Here is a 22,688-nt window from a genome sequence, read left to right as displayed (position 1 = left end):
AAACATTCACAGAACATTCATATCCTGGGCAGAAAAGTCCCACAACGGACACCGCTGCAAACATTCACAGAACATTTATATCCTTGGCAGAAAAGTCCCACAATGGACACCGCTGCAAACATTCACAAAACATTCATATCCTGGGCATAAAAGTCCCACAACGGACACCGTTGCAAACATTCAGAGAACATTTATATCCTGGGCAGAAAATTCCCATAACGGACACCGCTGTAAACCTTCGCAGATCATTCATATCCTGGGCAGAAAAGTCCCACAACGGTCACCGGTGCAAACCTTCGCAGAACATTCATATCCTGGGCAGAAAAGTCCCACAACGGACACCGCTGCAAACCTTCGCAGAACATTCATATCCTTGGCAGAAAAATCCCGCAACGGACACCGCTGCAAACATTCACAGAACATTCATATCCTGGGCAGAAAAATCCCACAACGGACACCGCTGCAAACATTCACAGAACATTCATATCCTTGGCAGAAAAGTCCCACAACGGACACCGCTGGAAACATTCACAGAAAATTTATATCCTGGGCAGAAAAGTCCCACAATGGACACCGCTGCAAATATTCACAAAACATTCATATCCTGGGCAGAAAAGTCCCACAACGGACGCCGTTGCGAAAATTCATAGAACATTCATATCCTGGGCAGAAAATTCCCACAACGGACACCGCTGCAAACATTCACTGAACATTCATATCCTGGGCAGAAAATTCCCACAACGGACACCGCTGCAAACATTCACAGAACATTCATATCCTGGGCAGAAAATTCCCACAACGGACACTGCTGTAAACATTCACAGAACATTCATATCCTGGGCAGAAAAGTCCCACAACGGACACCGCTGCAAACATTCACAGAACATTCATATCCTGGGCAGAAAAGTCCCACAACGGACACCGCTGCAAACATTCACAGAACATTAAATCCTGGGCAGAAAAGTCCCACAACGGACACCGCTGAAAATATTCACAAAACATTCATATCCTAGGCAGAAAATACCCACAATGGACACCGTTGCAAACATTCACAGAACATTCATATCCTGGGCAGAAAATTCCCACAACGGACAACGCTGCAAACTTTCACAGAACATTCATATCCTGTGCAGAAAAATCCCACAACGGACACCGCTGCAAACATTCATATCCTGGGCAGAAAAGTTCCATAACGGACACAGTTGCAAACCTTCGCAGAGCATTCATATCCTGGGCAGAAAAGTCCCACAACGGACACCGCTGCAAACCTTCGCAGAGCATTTATATCCTGGGCAGAAAAGTCCCACAACGGACACCGCTGCAAACCTTCGCAGAACATTCAAATCCTGGGCAGAAAAGTCCCACAACGGACACCGCTGCAAAACTTCGCAGAACATTCATATCCTGTGCAGAAAAGTCCCACAACGGACAACGCTGCAAACCTTTGCAGAACATTCATATCCTGGGCAGAAATGTCCCATAACGGACACCGCTGCAAACCTTAGCGGGACATTCATATCCTGGGCAGAAAAGTCCCACAACGGACACCGCTGCAAACTTTATCGGGACATTCATATCCTGGGCAGAAGTCCCACAACGGACACCGCTCCATCGTAAAAAATTACGATTAATTTGTTTTTTTTTTGAGGATATATTTTTTTTTACCGTCAGATTCATTTATTGATCACCGAAATTGAGACGATCACGCCGCTTGCTGAGCTCCGTGGAAGCTGGTTTGTTCCCTTTCCACTGATTGGCTTGTCTATAGCCGAATGTCTTAAAACGTATTGTGCTTAGCACAGACGATATTATATTTTAATAAAAATACGGTGTACTCAATCTCATTCGCATTTTTTTTCAATGGTACAATACAATTTTCAGGAAGATTATTTCTTAAATAGGCACCATTTCAGTTACTCTAATGTACCAATATGTAAATAAAAAATAATAATAGGATACCAGTTATAATGTGTCTTGCGTGTAAAGGTAAAAATAACACAAACATAAACAACTAGAAATAGAATTAATTTGTAGACGACGCGACGTACTAATAAGATTCGTGTTTTCCAGGTGTTATTTAGCTCGGTATGTCTACCAACTAATCTATCTCCAATTGGTTTTCTAGCAATTTACCAAACATCCTTCTCATAACCGTGTTAATTTCGTGTCAAACAAACCTTCACATTTCCGTGACCTTGTCACAAACACTTGAGGAAATTAATGCCATTATACTAATGAGACTTTCCAAACAAAATGTATAAATTTCCTTGAATAATAATTTCACCTACGAAACAAAACCAATTATTCATAATTTGTTTACTTTTACAGGCGTTAATTAATGTTTCTTTGCAGACAACTAATTTGTCTTTTTAAGAACTTGAATATTTTTATTCTCAAAAAGAGGCACTTTAATTAATAACTTCTCAACTTCACAACACTTATTAATATTTTATTGTCCAATTTGACTCTTTCTACGTAAACTATTGTATCTCCAAAATCGTGATTGTTGAGAAGCGCGGTTTATAATCGATTTTGATCGCTACAAACCGATAATCAAATATAAACCGATTGAACTAATTTTTTCTACAAATGTTTCCATTTTCTTTAAGATTTGATTTTTAGTTTAAGCGAATATTTTTTAATACAGGGTTTTCCAATAAAAGGTGTTATTTTGAATAGCTCGCTATTTCGGTAGATGTTACTTTTGAAGCTGTCATTTTTTGACAGTTGACAAGTAAAAACTACGTCATTAATAAAAATGGAACAATATACGCTTCAACAACGCATTGAAATTATAAAAATTCACTTGAGTGAATCAAATGCAAATCATCTTGAGTGATGAGGCCCATTTCTACCTCGGTAGCTTCGTCAACAAGCAAAATTGTCGAATCTGGGGCTCGGAAAACCCAAGAATTATTGTTGAAAAGCCTCTTTATCCTCAACGTGTAACTGTTTGGTGCGGTTTATGGTCCGGCGGAGTCATTTTTTTTTCTTCATTTATTTCTATATAATATTTACAGTGTTCACATAATTATTTATATTTGTACATGATATATTTCAAACTTATAACTATAATATGTTGTGTGTAAGGTAGGTTTCAGAAGGTGAAACTGTATGTGAGTAATATTGTATGTTTCGTGAACACCTCACTAGGAGAACCTGTGTTGAGGTGTTTACGTGATTATGTATAGGTGTGACAAGTATTTATGTGTTGTAGAAGAAAGTTTTTATTTTTATAAGTTTTTAATTTTTGTTTTTTTTTTTGTTTTTTATTAATTGAATATACAATTTCAATATTCGTTGGACCTTACTTTTTCGAAAATGAGGCTGGAGCAACAGTTACGGTGAATGGATCGCTATCGAAAGATGATTAATGATTTTTTATGGCCGGAATTGGATGGTATTGATTTGGACAACGTTTGCTTTCAACAAGACGGCGCTACATGCCACATAAGCAACGAAAAAATTGATTTTTAAACGATTGAATATCAAAATAACACCACTTATTGGAAAACCCTGTATCATATTAGAACAACAAATATTTAATCATAACAATACGTCTAAGAATCTTTTATTGTTGTAGTTATAGATAAGTAGACGTAGACGTAACAATATTGCGTTCATTGTTTTAATGATAGATTGTTTTGATGATAAGAATTGACAATTAAACTAACAGAGAACAAGTGAGACTGCACTGAGAAATGCACTTCGTTAACAAGGGGCGGCACTGGTGCGCGCACTCTTATTTGCACATGGTCCGGCGCCGTCTTATAAATATTTCGCGAAAATCAATCTCAAGACTGCTTTGCTCCACCTGTACTTCTTCTCATTTGAATCCCTATAACCGCCTTTGACTTTCGACTTTGCCCTTTGTTGGACCACAGCCTTCTATCTCCTTGCAACCGAACCAGGCTCTGAATATATAGCAGCTTGCCGACTGAAAACCCGGCGCTCCTATTTACAGTCAATTTAAAGGACACCCGTCTGATACACTAATTAGTAGTAACTGTTGAGAAAGGATTGCAATCTAGCAGAATGTGAACTCGAAATAGGATCCTTTATGTGAGGAAAACCGCTGACGTTTGCTCGAAAGTTTTCCAAGCAACTAAAGGTCATGATGTCTAGTCCTTATTATCGATTTTTTAGACCAAAATTTAAAACAGAAAAATCAGTAAAAGATACAGTCGCATCTAGCACTTGAACCCAGGACCTTCGCCTTGCCGGGGCGTTTCTCTACCAACTGAGCTAATGGGACCCTATTTTCTTCGGTCTTTTTACCTGCATAATACTTCCAATAAGAACAATCAGCATTATTTTATTTTTCTTAACGCACATCTTTATTGACTGCTATCTTTATTTATGATCGTAAGATTCCACTCGAACTAAATGCAATCTAGATAGTGTCTAGGATAAAAATACCGTATTTTTTATTTTAATACGCGACATTTATTGACGTTTCTGCAAATCTAGAATGAATATTTTTATTTATTTTTGGCAAATCTTTATGAGTAAAACCTCAAAATGTAATAATTAATTATTTAAGATAATATTATCGAATTTTTTAGACGTAAATTTGAAACAGAAGCATCAGAAATTGATACAATTACATCTAGGACTTGAACTCAGGACCTTCGCTTTGCCGGAGCGTTGTTCTACAAAAAAATTGCTAAAATTATCACTTAATAGCATAAAACCAAGTCGTTCTCCACGTCTGTCTGTTTGTGTGCTTAGTTCTTCTAAACTAAGCAACGGACTATGGTATGGTTTTTACTATCATTTAGAAAATTCTCCCGAAAGTTTTAAATATACAATATGTGCACGTTATATTAATAGAAAATAGAGAAAAATCGATGTTTTGTAATCAAGTCGGAAAAAATATTTTCGGGTGCTTACATTTCTAATGATGGCTGAACCATCAAAATAATGTCCGATAAAATTGTATATCTTAACCTTTCCCTTACTGTGCTAAAAAAATCCACGCGTTCCTGTGCTGTGTAGTCAATACACATCTCAAAATAAGCGATTTAATATCGGAAAAATATGAATATTCATAGCTAATCGATTATGTTTATTATATTTTATATCAAAAGTGATAATAATTGTAAATTGCTGAAAACATAAAAAAACCATAGGCAGATGCTAAAGAAACGTGCGAGGGGTCCACATCTAACGATGGTTCGCGGGCGACTGGCTAGCGGCTGGCGGCTGGCACAAACACAGCTATGAAGTCGTAGGTATCGATGGTCTAAACCAAAATACAACTGCAAACGTGTGGATGTCTCATGTTTCCGCATAGCGAATTAAAGCGGGACATCAATAACGTGTCATTTCCTCGCACACTCTTCGCGTATTAGTATCACACGGTTGATTGTATTGGTGTATTTGTTCCCGATTTATAACAAAAATCTCTGATTTTTAATTGAATTTGAAAACTATGTAAAATATTATTTTTTAATTCAGTGCGTAAATGTATAACGAAGGAATACCTAAAATCTGAATCCTGAATTTATTATATTTATAGAGTTATTAAAGTTTTTAGAAGCAATGTGTAGTAAATACACACCACAGATAAGGAAAGGTTAAAAGGCCTACAGAAAAGTCCGCGATGGTATATGTCTATCCCCTAAGGATAATCCTCAGGAATTTCGAGTAAATGTCAGCTAGTCTACCATAATTTAAAATTACAATTTGAGATTTTACTCAAGAATTTATTTAAAAAATAATATATTTTCATTTCAGAACCACTTCTTTGTTTAAAGCAGTAAATTTGTTAAAACTTTCCGCCTTTTTATGAAAGATTATTCCTACGCAGGACGAAGTAAAAACTTAAAACAAGAACAAAATGTATAGTTTTCGCATAGGAAAAACACAATGAGGATATTTCTAAGAATATTTCGGTATAATTTTGATTTGAATTGTTTTAGGTTGAAACCATCGGAGACGCGTATTGCGTGGCCAGTGGTCTCCAAGGCACCACCAATACACATGCGCAGAGGATTGCTTGGATGGCTCTGCGCATGGTAGAAGTGTGCGCAGACCATCTTACCCACTTAGGAGACCCCATAAAGGTACGTTACGTGCATTTAAAATGACGTGGCATGTGACGTCATTTATTTATCTTTTTTACTTCTACAATCATGTAGAATCGCCTCCTGAAGTTAGCACACTTTACCCCCGGATAACCAATTTAAAGGAATACGGTCGCAACTGGGACAAATATGGAAAAACAATTCAAGATTTAAATGTGTTTTAAAGTAGTTTATAATGATATGTAGGGTCAAAAATTCTTATTTGTAAAATAAGATCGATAAAAACGACCGACTTCATTAATTAAGTCTGTGTTCGAGCTCCAGTTGCAACAGTTGCAAAATGTTTTATTCTATTATTATACCTTCTCTGAGAGTTGTTAATATTATTACAATGATGTTTTATTATTAATTTTACCCAGATGCGCATAGGCCTCCATACCGGCACAGTTCTAGCTGGAGTGGTGGGAAAAACGATGCTGAAATATTGCCTTTTTGGACACAATTGCACCCTGGCCAACAAGTTCGAGTCCGGCTCTGAACCCCTAAAGATCAACGTTAGCCCTACGACATACGAGTAAGTTGATTCCCTGTATATATGATTTACAATTGATCGAAAATATGATTTTTTATTAATTTATTTTCAAATCGGTGCAAACACAAATAGAATGACAGTTACTTATTATAGATATAAGTGGGTACAGTGGTGTTATATAAATTACATATCGGTACAAAATATATTTATAATCGCAATCTCACCAAAGAAGAAATTGTTTCTTGTTCTTGGTGAGCGAGTTACACTAATTATAAGGAAAATAGAAAAACATTATGCAATAGGTATGTATAATAGAAACAATTGAATCTTGTACACGTGATGTACATACATAGGATTATGTTACATACTAAATATTAAGCAACTAAGAGAGTAATCAGAAACATCTGAAAAAGTAGATATAAATATTGACTGTTAATAAATATAAAGAAAGGGAAAAACAGGCAATTATTTAGTTAATTATTTCTGACAAGTATAACTTCAGTTTGATTTTAAGTTTGTTGATATCTTTTAATTTCTTTATTTCAATCGGAAGGTTGTTGAAATACTATATTCCTAAATAGATATAATTGTTTTAAATTAGTTGCTTATTGAATTTTGGTATTTCGATGTTGTATTGATATCTTTTTGATAGGTGGGTTTCAAAGTTTTTGATGATATTATCTCTGTTAATGTGAATAATTGCATTTTTTTAAGTAATAATAATATGACTTATTCCATATAATTATGCCTAACAAATGTTTCCACGACAAACAGAACAGAAAATTGTGGAAAAGTGAATAAAATAGCAAAAAACTACATACGTAATTTTTAAAAGTTCCTTTTTAAATTTAAATGATATTCTAATCATTTGGTTCATAAAAAAAAATTACACAACTGATAAACAACCATTATTATATATTGTAAATGGTTTATTGGTTTTGTATAATTTGAAATACTTTTACCAGTTACAACTTATTAAAACACTTTGATTGCCTTTGACAAAACTTAACTCGGTCTAAACTGGGCATTATTTGTCCAGTTTGTGTTTTCTTCAGACGTAGTCTGTAGTTACGAATTAACTAAAACGTTCAACCTTTTCACAGCAGATTTTACTAGAAAGATAGGTGCTTCGTTAACAACAAGATTATTACATTTGTTACAACATTTAACATATTTTCCTTAGGTGGTTAATCCAGTCCCCAGGCTTCGAAATGGAGGCTCGAGATCGCTCTTGTCTCCCCAACTCTTTCCCTGAAGACATCCCTGGAACCTGCCATTTCTTGAAGCGCTACCTCCATCCTGGATTAGACCCCAACGCATCGCAAGAGGATCACATCATACAAGCCTTAAAGGACTACGGGATAGGACAACCGAAAGAGTAGCGGTGAGACCGACGCCCACCGGGTCAGCTAAGGGCGTCTCCACAAGAAACTACGCAACCAACAACAAACTTCGACGCTTTAAGCACTCCGACACAATTTCTGCAATATCAAAAAGGTTCCACGCCTTTTAATCTACCTAATATCACTGATCAAGGAAACATACATGCTCAAAAGGCAATAGGCCGAGCGTTTCCAATCTTATCTCCTTCTAATTTATCACGTTTCCCGTTGAAATCGGCACAGTTATCACGGCTTCCTTTAAGACCGACGCCATTAGAGCCTTCGTCGAGACCCTCGCCTTTAACGACGTCACACTTGGACCCGCTACGACACAGATTAAAGGGATTTGGTTGGGCTCCTCGTAATAAAGTCACAGGACTTCTCGAGACGGATTTGTAGCCGTTACGATGCGTAGGCACTGTCCTAGAATAGAAATCACTAGATCACCTACATCTATGTTTTAATCACATTCTTAGTTTTAAATGTACACCTTAATCGTTTCACAAAAAAAGCTTTAATTGTTTGACACTATTTTAAAGGCGTTATTTACAATATGCAGCACTTTCTTGGTGTTTTTCACCACATAAACTATATTAGAAGACACTTAAATTAAAAAATATTTTGTTTGTGTTAAGCCTTGAATATTCATAATTATTTTAGAACTTCTAAGACCCGATTGTTTCATGTATGTTACAGCTATAGCGGTGAGTAAATCCTTTGTTTTTGAGGATCGAGTGTTACCATAGCCTTAGGTTTGGTTGTTTCAACGTTCGCAACCATTTAAATTTTACAAGATTTGGGCGATCTCTGATTAGCGCTGATATTGAGTCCGTTTCAACGCTTGATCAAATTTAAAACAGTCACGTTCTAATGCTTGAGAGCTGATTTTATCAATAGCGAAAAAAGGCCGAGAATCAGGGGTAAATGAGGACCATTTAAATTCGGAAAGGCGCTAATAGAATTTGACGTTAAAATTGGGGCTCAAACAACCCAACCTTAGCATATATTATGGTCGTTCAAGAATCAAACACTTGGAACCGTCAAAGTTTACAGTCTTATATATTGAACCGGGAGTTTATTACATAGCTATTTCACAAATGAAACAACCTGGACTAACCCTCTCATTCTAGTAAAACTGTGCCACATTCATATTATGTGACATTATCTCTAACGAAAGATTTGATCAAATTTATGAGCCAAAGTTATTTACCAGTTTAACGAGATTGTTCATAAAATGATTTTATCACGCATTTGTGAAAAAGTTCATTTAACAATTATGTACAGGATACACCAAAAATACTTGAAAGTAACTAAATCTTCAAGTATCGGGTGTTCTTAGTGCATCCAACCCATAGATATTAAAAACAAGGGGAGATATTTCATTTCTCGATCTACGTCCAAGCTGTAAGGTCTATCAAAGCGGTGAAGCCAATGAAAAAAGGAGAAACATATTCATAATATATCGAGTCGTTAATTTGAGTCGTTTTCGCATGACTCCCGGCAAACCGTACCACGGCTCAATTAAACGTTTACTCTTTTATAGCGCCATTCAAATAATTATTACATTTCAGAGTCGCAAACGGCGGTTGAACTTGGTCATTTGTACCTACAACTATTAACTACCTAGCAATTTATTTTTCTCCTGCGTGCGTGCCGGTACCAAGAAACGTACAATCATTCATACGCTTACGCTGGGCCATGGGCCAATGAGCCATGGTTCAATTGAGTCGTCATTCAATTGAGCCGTCGTTCAATTGAGCCGTCGTTCAATTGAGCCTTCGTTCAATTGAGGCTTCGTTCAATTGAGGCTTCGTTCAATTGAGGCTTCGTTTAATTGAGCCGTCGTTCAATTGAGCTGTCATTCAATTGAGCCGTCGTTCAATTGATTCTACTGTAAGCTATTCGCTGTGACCTATCGCTACTTCATTCTTATAATGGTTCATGGCCCATTCCCCTTGTATATATTACCAATGATCCGATATGCTTATTGAATTTCTTACTTTTTGTATCCATACTCGAATCAAAAAGAACACTATTTCTTTATATTTCCATCCGAACTGATTAACACTTCATCATGTATCAAAGAGTATTTGTAAATATGTAGACAAGATTCTAAACTTGTTGTAAACTAACTTTTAAGCAAACCGCACTATCAAATACTGTATTAAGTTCTGGATATTATTTACCTAACTATGAAAACTTATAATTAAAACATGCATCATAATTTTTGTCCCATAATTTGACTGATCTGTTAATATTTAATTTTAAGTTTTTTGTTTTATATATTCAATAATATTATTGTTCAACTTAAATAATTTTTATTAATTTATGACCAAGTTCTGCTGTGTAATATTGTTATTACGTTATACAGCAATTTCGCCTTCTAAAGGTATCACCAAATGGTGGTGAGGGCAAATACAGACTTATGATTAAAAGCATATTGATTTTATTTTTATTACCTATGCCATTACTGATTTCCGAGTGAAATATCAAAAATTATTAATGGTTTAAAGTTTTCCTCAATTACTGCATTGCTTAAATTTGACTAAGGGATGTTAAGTTAAGATTAATAAATGAATATTTATTATTTAATAAATAGTAATTAATTAATAATTTGGATGACTCAGGAGTTTCCTTTTCATGCAATATTATTTTACCAACTTGTATTTTTGTTCATTTATTAAATTTATTTTTATTTTTATTTATTTCCAATTGTTCTCAAAGATTGAGTTTACGGCCTTCATTTTAAATATGTAACGGAGTTGGCTTATTATTATCATCGAGTGAGTGATTTTTATCTAGGAGGTGTTTTCTTATAATTGAAAATTGAATAATAATATTTTTGAATGAAATAAACTTAATAACAATAAATACAAAAAATGTTGTTTGAATTTGGTAGACATTTTCGTGCGTTTCATACGTCTCTAGGGTCGAATATAGAGTTTCCAATGTTATACCTCACCTATCACTTGGGCTCTTTTGTTTGTATGAATACGCCGACCTGTTGAAGTAAGACAGTTCCTTTGTTAAGTAATAATAAACTATTATCTGCGCTTGTTATCACCCCGTCCGTTGATCCCTTGACTGTTCATCCCTCGGACAGTTGAACCCCCGAACATTTGATCTCTCATTCAGTTGATCCCTCTAAAAATAATCCTCTTGTCTTGAAGTTAATTATTTATATTCGTTAGTACTAGCATCCACCCAACCTAATCTAAAATTAAACTAACATGTTAAAAACAACAATAAACATAATTTACGTATAGCAACTTGTAAAAGAAATAATATGTAATTTCAACATAAAAAAATTTAATTGATATTTTAGGAAAATAAAAAGTATTTTCTTATAAATTTGCTCCCAACACATCTAAAATATAATATAATATATTTATAACATTAGGATAATGATAAATGCCGATAAATATTGAAAAAACTTAATCGGGGATCAATTGTCAGAGGGATCAACTGGCAGAGGGACCAACTGTCAGAGGATCAACTGTGGGGGGTTCAAGTGTCGTGTCCCAATGTAAACCTGGGTTTAAGTGATTCGTAGTGTTGTGTAATCAGTTTGCAATTAAATAAGAACGAAATGATTTGGACAGAGTGTTTAGAATTTTTTTTCACTACTCCATCGCAAATTAACTGATTTACAATGTATTTTTTTGTTTTTTTTTTTAATTGTACAATGTATCCACGAAGTAATTAATTTTAAATTAAAATCACTTTTAGAAGCTGTAAGTTAAGTGTACCTATGTATAAATGCATATTTCACCTCACTGCTGTACATTGTGACTAGTCTAAGATACATTCGAAATAAGTATAAAATATTTTTCTTCAAACATCAAACCCAATTTTCCCTATGTAAGAAATAATCATTTTTCTACCTTGTGAAAAACATCTTTAAACATTTGTTATTGACGTTCTACTATTGCCATTTATTGCACTTTTGTTTACTATTAAATATAATATATCACTAAAGAAAAGTTTTTTATTAAAGAAAACAAACGATTTTTCTCTTTCGTTTTTTTCGAAATATATGTAATAAATTATTATATACTCAAAAAAATAGAGTTTTTAGGTCGTAAAAAAATTGTTTTTTTTTATACCTTCTTTACGTTCCGAGATGAATAGGTGCAGTTTTTACATCCTCAAAGGAATACCTTTTATTTGTTCTCGAAGGAACATCCTGTTGATTTTACCAAAAATGAATTCTTTGTTTTTCTCCTCAAAGAAAAACCCTCGGATCTATTCTCAAATGAACACCTTGTTACTAAATGAATACTGAATTTATGTTACCGAATGAATGTTGTGTTTTTAAAAACCTTTCATTTATTCTCAAATTAATACCTTGTTACTAAATGAATACTGTGTTTATGTTATCAAATAAATACTGTGTTTTGTACTCACAGGAAAAACCTTTAATTTGTTGTCAAAGAAACACCTTGTTACCAAATGAATATTGTATTTATGTTACCAAATGAATATTGCGTTTTGTCCTCAAAGGAAAAACCTTCAATTTCATGTCAAAGAAGCACCTTATTACCAAATTAATGCTGTGTTTTTGTCATCAAAAGAAAACCCTTTAATTTGATCTCAAAGGAACACCTTGTTACCAAATTAATATTTTTTTTATGTTACAAAATGAATACTGCGTTTAGTCCTCAAAGGAAAAACCTTCAATTTTTTGTCAAAGCCGCACCTTGTTACCAAATGAATATAGTGTTTTTGTCCTCAAAGGAAAACCCTCGTTAATATCTTCAAAGAATACCCTGTTAGTGTTGTAAACTTATTATTACTAACCTTAAAATGTTATCTAAAATAACAACTTTTTCTAACAAGTTGCATCACCAGTTGGTCGATCAATAGTACAAATATATATTTTCAATCCATTTGTCCAACGTACGTGATGCTTCGCTAAAACGTTGATATATATCATTTAAATTATGTAAAGAATAGAATGTGTATAGGCAGATAATATTTTATTTATACTTACCTGGCAGGATCCTCCATCCTTCCATGAGTCGGTAAGAAATTGACATAAACGGAGTGCTGTAAAAAGTTATGCAGATAATTCTGACTTTGAACAGCGCTCCAGACCGTTACCTTACTTTAATTTTCTGCCTTAGAGTCTTACAGGACTCGATTTATCTCAATTCCTTAAGACATTCCCATGGGACGACCGCCTTAGATTACAATATTAATTTATTAAAAGAATACAATTTTATTGTCCTGAAAGTAATTTCGTAATCTTTCTATGACCTCAAAATAACTTTTTTTTAATATTCTTAAAGGAATGCATTTTTTATGTCCTCAGCAAAATGTATATATGTATTCAGTCTTTAAAAGAAATACATGCTTATGTCCTCAATTGAATACAGTCTTTATGTCTCTAAAAATATCCTTAATGATCAATGAAGTAAATGTATTATGTAGGTATGTGTTGTATATATTTATATTGTTTGAAACAAAAATTGTATATGTGTATTTTAGAATCCTTCAAATGCAATCTTTCACATTTCCTGAAATAGCTTTATGTCTATAACATTATGTTTATTTATATAAGAAGTTTTAATTAATATATCTAGGTTATGAAAAGAATAATTGCAAAATACTTTACAAATAAAATAAAATACATAAAGTTAAAATTACATTGCATTATTATAGACCAATCATAGATATCTTAAACTATTACGGTAAGCCTATATATTGTTAAATAACGATAATTAACTACTCTGTATAAATGTTTCTAAAAAATACTCTTTGTAGTTTTATGCAACAAGAAATAATGCTTTAAACTGCACCCTTGAATTAAACTATTGTAGAAAAATCTGAATAATAACAATTTAATGTATGTAGTTATAAGTTATTATTTTAAATATGTATGAATGTACACCTATTTGAAATAATTACTGTGTAATATAAAATGATTTCAGATTCAAATAATATTAAGGGTAAACGTAACGCACGCCTTCACAGATGGCGATAATGTAATGTGACAAGTCAAAATATTTCACCAAAAAATGTAGATATAATATGTCTCAACGCCATCTAGTGGGAAATTCAGCACTAACAAAGCCTTTCCTACAAAAAAAAGTGGTTGCTTACAGCTGAAAAAAATTTAATAAGCAGTAATTGTTGATTGAAGTACTAGTACATATTTAATTATTTGGCGTGCTGGAGATAAGCCGACTCAGTGGTCTAGACGCAACGACACTCAACCTGCGGCCCGCGGGCCGCATGCGGCCCGCCGAGCTATATTGTGCGGCCCTCCATACATTTAATATCAGGAACATGATTTACAAAATCTGGCATTCTATATCACGTTAATTTGAGATTAATTGCGACTTTGACGTACAGACGTTGAAACTCGAAGAGGATAGTATAAGTATAATATACTATCTATATAATATAATATTCTATAAGAGTGTTGCTACTACACACCATAACTGCACACGCTAGATCTATCTCTAAAAAACAAAAAATTGACAGACAAATATGCGCGCAAATAATTTTGCCCGTGGCAACACATAAAATTTTGACAGTTCTAAAGTTAAATGGTTACCAGTGTTACTACCAACGAAGCATATAATATGATATAATATTTTTCGCGGCCGGAAATTTTCGAAAATGGAATTCCGTAGCTACCCCCCCCCCCCCCCATGGATTTCGAAAAATTGTTGTTGGGAATTACATATGATGTTTTTGGGGAATTATTATGTTTTACAGAAATTCTCTAACAGCCCCCCCCCCCATGGATTTCGAATAGTAAAAGGGGGAATCAAGCTCACACCGTTGGCAACACTGACCAGTATAGTGTTGCGGCCCGCGTAGCTTTACAAACATATGAATGTGGCCCGCAGAAGAAAAAGGTTGAGTATCACTGGTCTAGAGCATTTGACCGGACATCAGAAAGCGCGGGTTCAATTCCCGTCGGCGGCATTTATTTTTACTCGGGAGATGTTTTCAATTTGTATTGATATTTCAGGCGACTAATTATTTCTTATAATAATTGGTTAATGTAATTATTTTATTAGAATTCCCTTTTTGTAAGTTATGCTTCAAAATATTAACACATACGAAAATGTATGAATAAATAGATTGTTCTGATGAAAACTCAATTTTTCCAAAGGCATAAAATGCAAAATCACAATTCAATCCAATATTGTATTTGTTTGCCTTTCTTGAGGGAATTGAGTTAATATATAAACAAAACTATGCATTCATATTTTAAAGCAACTTGCAAAAAGTGCATTTTAATAAAATAATGCCATAATGAACGCGTAGATTTTAACTTATGTTACACTTACCAATAAATTCATGTTTCAACGGAATGAATTTCAATAGTAGCTTTTAAATATTTTTCTTCATTTCACATATCCTGAGTTTTTCCTCCGGCCCCTTTGATCTTCTGGGATGGTGTGTGGGTGGTATTTAAAATTAAGGCGATGCACTACGTAGTGTAATATTTTAAATCGAGCCGCTATCAATAACACCCCTTACGTAGATGGCGATAAGGTTTAAATTCCCGCTTAACACTGTTTTGATTTATGCTGGAAAAAAACATGGCCAAAAAGTGACTTTTATTTTATTTTTTTGATGTTCAGGCTTTAATATAATTTTTTTTTTCTATAATTTTATGAATAACTTAATTTGCCACAATATACAATAAAATCATAACCGAAAATGGATTCGTAAGTAGGAGATTTTGAACTTTAAAGCAGTTTTCATAAAAATACAAGTTAACTCCTTAGGCCTCTGGCATATTCTAACAGAAGATCGGAGTATTTCCGCGTTGCACTAAAATTCAAATAGATAATTTTCAATGTTTTCTAAAACAAAAATTATTTTTTAAATATGATAAAATACGATTACATATTTTATTATTAGAAAAAAGTATATAGTTTTTGAAATATTAAAATTTTTATTGCAAATATTAAAAAAATTAAAATTGGCTCATCCAAACACTGAACTAAACTTACGGATAGCGAAAAACACAAATTTTATCAGACAAATATAATATAAATATCACTGTCAACACTCTCATATAATTTTTTCATGTCTCGTCAATACCCCTTACCTCATTTTTTTATGTCACGTCAATACTCTCACGTCATTTTTTTCATATCACATTAATAAAAAAACACAAAAACAATTCATTCACCTCATTATTTTCATGTCACGTCAATACTATCAACTCATTTTATTCATGTCTCGTCAATAATTTAATCTCATTTTTTCATGTCTCGTCAATACTCTCACCTCATTTTTTTCATGTCTCGTCAATACTCTCACCACATTTTTTTCATGTCTCGTCAATACTATCACCTCATTTTTTTCATGTCTCGTCAATAATTTAATCTCATTTTTTCATGTCTCGTCAATACTCTCACCTCATTTTTTTCATGTCTTGTCAATACTCTCACCTCATTTTTTTCAGGTGACACTGATAAAAAACACAATAACAATTCGTTTTTTTTAATAAAATTATGGTCGGAATTCTTCTGTGGTTAACTTCTTGAATTGAATATAAAGCAAATGGGAAACGATGTCAGGCAAGTGTGAGGGAGGCAGAACGTGCTAAATAGTCTATAACCAAAGGGTTTTAAGTCAATGGCGACATTGTTTTCCATCCAATTACACAATTTATGGAAGGTATTTGAAGTCTTCTTCATTGTTCTATGATAATATCTTATCTGAAAATTATTCTGTCTCCGAGGTTTTCTCACAAACTATCAGATTAAATAAAACTCCGGCTTCAATGAAACACTTGGACTTTTAATTTGGAAGACTTACAATGGGCTCTAATTTCTTAGTTAGCAAGCGGTTGGAATAATCTGATGTTCCCCAACCTTGAGATCCCCCCTCATTATACCATCGGTCTCTACAATACTCGAGATAAAACGCCATCTTTGGGTAACCTAATATACTACGAAGAGTGTCATCTTTGGATTAAAATCATGGAAATCACAAAAATATTGTTATCAACTAAACTATGTATATTTCTTATTCTAAAAGTATGCCAGCAAATGCGTGGAAATATGCTACATTTTTACCTTTTAATATTACCTACCATGCATTTCGTGTATAATAATCATGTTCTTCATTGTGTTTGAAAATTATATTTTAATTGAAATCCATCATTTTGTGTAGGTACAATATTAATTTATGTTTAGTATGTAAATATGCGCTGTTTATAAGCCACGCTTTCACACACTTGAAAAATTATTTGTTCCAATAAACATAATTTCTCTTCATTTTTGTTTTATTTTAATGAACAACCCGAAAAATCCTGAAATAAATACTTTTAAAACCCAAACAGGAGAGGTCAGGAGTGACGGATGTATGAATATATCCCACCCACTGCGTCACAAAACGTAATGAAACACTTGGGATGGCCTATGGTAGTGGTGATAGTGGATCCAATAAATGGTTACCGGGCCGGCGGTACCCAAACCCGCCTCTCAAATTGAAATGAAAATGCTGGTTGGACTATTAAATTATTTGTTATTCGAGTTAAATTGTTAACCGACACAGTGGTCTAACCTCAACCAAATGGCAAATATAATATGTTTATATTGAAATTGAATATATTTAAAAATTATGTATATCCAAATAAAAGCCAATGTCCGTTTGTATGTGCCCTAGAGACACAGAAGCTGTAGGACCGATTTCGCAGAAAATTTAATAATTTGTTCTTATTTGTGTCAGGAGTGTTTAGAAGAGTAAAAGAATGATACTAAATGAGGTCGGAAGAAGTCGGGACACCAGAGGAAGACAGGGCACGACCAAGTGAATCAAATACGTAAGTACGATAAAATGAGGCGTACGTGATGAACAAAAAAGGGGCTTAAGGAGAATGTATAACGTGGGAGTGAATGGTGAGAAGTCGGGGACGCCCGAGGAAGACGGCTTCACGATCAATTCACGACCGGTTGGTGGCCGAGTTGACGCTTGGGTCCCACTCGGGGGTAGTGTGTTCAATTCCTCGGCTGGCTAAGTCCTCCATCACAACACAAGCAACATTTCAGCTTACTGTGGTGGTAGTAGGAGATTTCAAATATTTTCAGGTTATTCGGAATCCGGGAATGTTTGTTTATCTTTCAAAAAAAAAATTGAATCAGATAACTGAGTTTTGATTTATTAAATTACTATAACAACGCAGTGGTCTAAAGAGTGTTGTTATTCTCATAATCAACAATAAAGACTTGTTTATATGTACTCAGTAATGCACGTGTTATCAATTATGATAACCAAAGTTACTATCACCGTAACTAATTTATCAATTGGAATAATTTCACGCACACACAAGCAAAGTGCACCTGTACACAATGCAAGTTAAGACGAGACAATACCCTAAAATAAATCCAGAATCTTAACGACGTAAGTGAAGCAGCCGTGCACAAAAATATGAGACGCGCGTCCTTGGTAAAATGGATAGACCTGCGGTTGAATTTGCTTTATCAAATCTCTAACATAAAGTGGCAATCTTAACAAAATATGTAATGAAGTCGTGTAAACACAATATTAGGTTCGCGGCCCGGCCTGATGGAAGGACCTACGGTAGGGTTTGCCCTGGCAGGCCTAGAAAATCAATCTTTCTGCGGGGTTTATTTTCATTACTTCTGATGAACGTATTACCAAAATCTCAAATGTTTCGAGAAGGAGGCTTCGGCGAGTAACTAATTTATCGTCTAGAAAAGTAAAATCTGTAGCTTACCGCTAATTTTATAGTTTTATAAAACGTTATATAAAATTTCTAAGCCGTTTTACATAAAATATTAAGGTCCTGTTTGTACTAATCTTAAATATAAATGACTTACATCCACAGGGATCCCTCTAAAAACATTTGAGATTTTAGTTATACCTTCAACAGAAATAATTAAAATATGAGCGTCTAGCAAACCCCCCTTATTAGAGTCTTATGTTGCTTTATAATATGAGCGTCAAGCAAACCCACCGTTATTAGAGTCTTATGTCGTCTTACGAGTATAAGGTGAGCGTCGAGCAAAACCTCGTTATTAGTCTTATGTCGTTTTGCAATGTGAGCGTCGAGCAAACCCCCCGTTATTAGAGTTTTATAATTTGAGCGTCGAGAAAAACCTCGTTATTAGTCTTATGTCGCATTATAATGTGAGCATCGAGCAAACCCCCCGTTATTAGAGTCTTATGTCGTATTATAAGGTGAGCGTCGAGCAACACCTCGTTATTAGTCTTATGTCGCTTTATAATGTAAGCGTCGAGCAAACTCCACGTTATTAGAGTCTTATGTCGTATTATAAGGTGAGCGTCGAGCAACACCTCGTTATTAGTCTAATGTCGCTTTATAATGTGAGCGTCGAGCAAACCCACCTTTATTAGAGTCTTATATCGTATAAAAAAGTGAGCGTCGAGCAAAACCTCGTTATTAGTCTTAAGTCGCTTTATATTGTGAGTGTCGAGCAAACCCCCCGTTATTAGAGTCTTATGTCGTCTTAAAACTAATATCGAGCAAAACCTCGTTATTAGTCTTATGTCGCATTATAATGTGAGCATTGAGCAAACCCCCCGTTATTAGAGTCTTATATCGTCTTATAACGTGAGCGTGGAGCAAAACCTCGTTATTAGTCTTATGTCGCTTTATAATGTGAGCGTCAAGCAAACCCACCTTTATTAGAGTCTTGTATCGTATCAAAAAGTGAGCGTCGAGCAAAACCTCGTTATTAGTCTTATGTCGCTTTATATTGTGAGTGTCGAGCAAACCCCCCGTTATTAGAGTCTTATGTCGTCTTAAAAAGTGAGCGTCGAGCAAAACCTCGTTATTAGTCTTATTTCGCTTTATAATGTGAGCGTCGAGCAAACCCCCCGTTATTAGAGTCTTATGTCATCTTAAAAAGTGAGCGTCGAGCAAAACCTCGTTATTAGTATTATGTCGCTTTATAATGTGAGCGTCGAGCAAACCCCCCGTTATTAGAGTCTTATGTCGTATTATAAGGTGAGCGTCGAGCAAAACCTAGTTATTAGTCTTATGTCGCCTTAAGTGTTCATCACATGAAAGTACCGTAACTTTTCGCAACAAGAAAACTTGGCATCATAAATTTTACATAATAATTATGCATTTAGTACAGAAGTGGGAAAACTTCAATATTTACTTTATACGTAATTCACTCCAGAGGGCTGTATTATCGTTAAAAACATTGAAAATGGTTTCATTTCTAATTTTATATTTAGACAAAAGAATGATTAAATGTTCTTACAACAACGTAAAACGCTTAAAAACAAGCAATTTTTTTCTTTCTTTCACTTTTGTTTTCGGGAATAAATTAATGAATTAATGCAACTCTTGGAAACGGAAATTAATCCACTAAGATAGATCGGCAGATAAACTAGTTGTCGATGACAATCCAATCTATCAACTGTTGGTGGCAATCACGCACACACACACACAGGGATATTATACGAAATACGTGTTGGTTCTACCCGATCGACATTTGGCGAGGTTAGTAGAGTTAACAGTCAAATTCAGTTTCTCGGTAGAAAGGTCAACACTCAGTCAAACCAAGAAATTGTTTTTTTTTTTAGTTTTGGAAGATAATTTAAAATAAATGTATAGTAGTAAAAAAACGTTTAAGGGTTGATTTTTCAAAAATAATTTATTATTTAAATAATGAAAATCAAACAATAAATTTACATAATTAATTGAAATTCTTATATTATTTTATTCCAGGATGTGGGGATGTTAGTTCAATCCCACAAGTCCCATATAGATCTACATTTTTTTTGTACTGTGGATATGTATATATATATGAAAATATATGTATATATATATGAAAAGCAAACAATAGATTTAAGTAATTAATTTAAATTCAAATTTTATGATATTTAAAAACACAGTTATAGTAAATTTTAAAAAATTGGGAGCAACACACAATCGAACAACAATCGATGTTTTAAATAGTCCCTGCTGTAGTCACGAACTATGTATTTGCATTGGCAATGGACTAAAACAGACAAACTTGGCCAAAGAAAGACGAAGAAGTGCATAGTAAGTATATTTTTAGCAATATACTGGTGACGATTTATTAAAACCGTACTCCCTGTCCATGTATGCGTCATCCCATTCTTGATGCTGGGGAAGATTCTCTAAATTATATTTCAGGGTATAATTGTTTATGGTCTCATTTATCCAATCACTGAAATAAAACACATGGCCAAAGTTACCAATAGCTCCAGGATGACAACGCTGAGAAAAAATCGGTTTTCTCTGAAGAGATCTCACTTGTGGATCGTCGTAAGATGGAACTTTAGCTCCAAATCCTGTGACCCCTACTAATTTTCCTTTATACGTTAAAGGACCTCCAGAATCTCCGTGGCAAGGATTCGTATTTGTTCCCAGGGTGCAAATAAATGTGGGCGCTAGTAACATCGGGCATTGTACTCGCTTAAGCTCAGTAATTTTTAAATCTCTCGTGCAGGTATGATTGGCGTTTTTTGTCCATCCAAACCCGCTAACAGACATGACCCCGTAAAGCGGTACTTCTACATCTCCGATTGGAATTGGTTGCGCTAATTGGTCCAAGATCAGTGGAGCTTCAACCAATGCAATATCATAATTGGAATCTGTGGCAGATAGATCTTCATTGTGTTTTGGATGCGGGATAAACATTCTGATAGGAGCGATACGTCCTTGGTCCAGTCTGTTTCCAGTTGCATATCTCACTGCACATTTTAGACCCTCGCCACACACTGAAAGGCAATGAGCAACAGTAGCTATCCAGTTCGGTCGAATAATAGCCCCGCCGCAGTAGTGCCTAAACTTCTTGCTAAATATAGACACCTGGAAAAGGCCCACTTCTTGAGAGGCTAGCTTACCTCCGAGTATTCTGAGTTGTGGTTCTACGGCGACCACCCCACACAGAACTACTGCAGAAAGGGCAGCTAACGACAAGATCTCACAACAGTGACGCATTATCTTAAACAAAATAATTACATTTTAATCGTGTGGTCTGATAGTTATGATTTCAGATTTTCAGGGCTATTAGGTATATACAGGTATTATAGTGATTTATTTTTCGGGTATTTGCAGTGCTGTGAAACTTCCTTCTTTAGTTTTCTGTTTCAGATTACATTACAGTGTCCATCAACTGGACATCAACACATCTAACCTAATGATGGACTCTCTATTGCTTTCCGAAACGTTGGCTAAAGAAAGAAGGTAACGCAACACGGTATAATCACTCCAAAATAAATCACTTTTATTCTGTTGTGCTATTTCAATTTTATATAGGGACCTTGATATTTTTTATAACTTTCTAAATCGATAGATCATTTTTTTTAATATTTCATTTAGAATAAAAATGCTTAAGCATCTCAGCATTGGGTTTTTAGTGGTTTTTATATTTTTCTATCATTTTTTTTCTTTCCCCGTATTGGTGTTTATCTATCTCCATACGCTTTTTGGGTGTAAAGATAGGGTCGTAGGCAGTGTTATATTTACTGCCGGCGACTATTAGTTTATTCGAACTGGAGTCCTCGGTTTGGTGAGCAACGTGTCCGAAGTATCTCAAAATTGGTTGTAGGCAGATAGTTGAAATATCATTGAAAAAACGTTAATACTAATAATTCTAAACCAATCATGAAAATAAAACAAGACACAGAAAAATAAAAAGATAACGGCCACAGCTAAAAAGATAACTAGAATCTCTGACAGGCGTCTTAAACCACTCGACTAATGGGACCTATAGATAGTTCAAAGTTTATATTGGATTC

The 22,688-nt window shown here is 34.4% G+C and overlaps 2 protein-coding genes across 2 annotated transcripts in view; one reads left to right on the top strand and one right to left on the bottom strand.

Moving 5' to 3' along the window:
* The window catches only part of LOC149409134 (head-specific guanylate cyclase-like), a 125,706-nt gene extending 117,381 nt beyond the window's left edge, over nucleotides 1-8,325 (top strand). The window contains exons 10-12 of the mRNA XM_089650114.1: nucleotides 5,925-6,068; nucleotides 6,449-6,603; nucleotides 7,745-8,325. Coding sequence (XP_089506240.1) covers nucleotides 5,925-6,068; nucleotides 6,449-6,603; nucleotides 7,745-7,943 — 498 coding nt within the window. The 3' untranslated portion in view covers nucleotides 7,944-8,325. The remainder of the gene's footprint in view (nucleotides 1-5,924; nucleotides 6,069-6,448; nucleotides 6,604-7,744) is intronic.
* A 5,719-nt stretch (nucleotides 8,326-14,044) lies between these two features.
* On the bottom strand, nucleotides 14,045-21,888 carry LOC149409133 (trypsin-like). Its single transcript, XM_089650113.1, has 2 exons — nucleotides 21,199-21,888; nucleotides 14,045-14,050 (listed from the first exon to the last, which is right to left on the bottom strand). The coding sequence occupies exons 1-2, from the start codon at nucleotides 21,886-21,888 to the stop codon at nucleotides 14,045-14,047; spliced, it is 696 nt and encodes a 231-aa protein (XP_089506239.1).
* Between the last annotated feature and the right edge of the window lie 800 nt (nucleotides 21,889-22,688).

Source organism: Hesperophylax consimilis, unplaced genomic scaffold (genome assembly GCF_061612785.1).
Source record: "Hesperophylax consimilis isolate HC1 unplaced genomic scaffold, BYU_Hcon_1.0 scaffold_35, whole genome shotgun sequence".
Classification (NCBI taxonomy): domain Eukaryota; kingdom Metazoa; phylum Arthropoda; class Insecta; order Trichoptera; family Limnephilidae; genus Hesperophylax; species Hesperophylax consimilis.
This window is presented reverse-complemented; position numbering and strand designations above follow the sequence as displayed.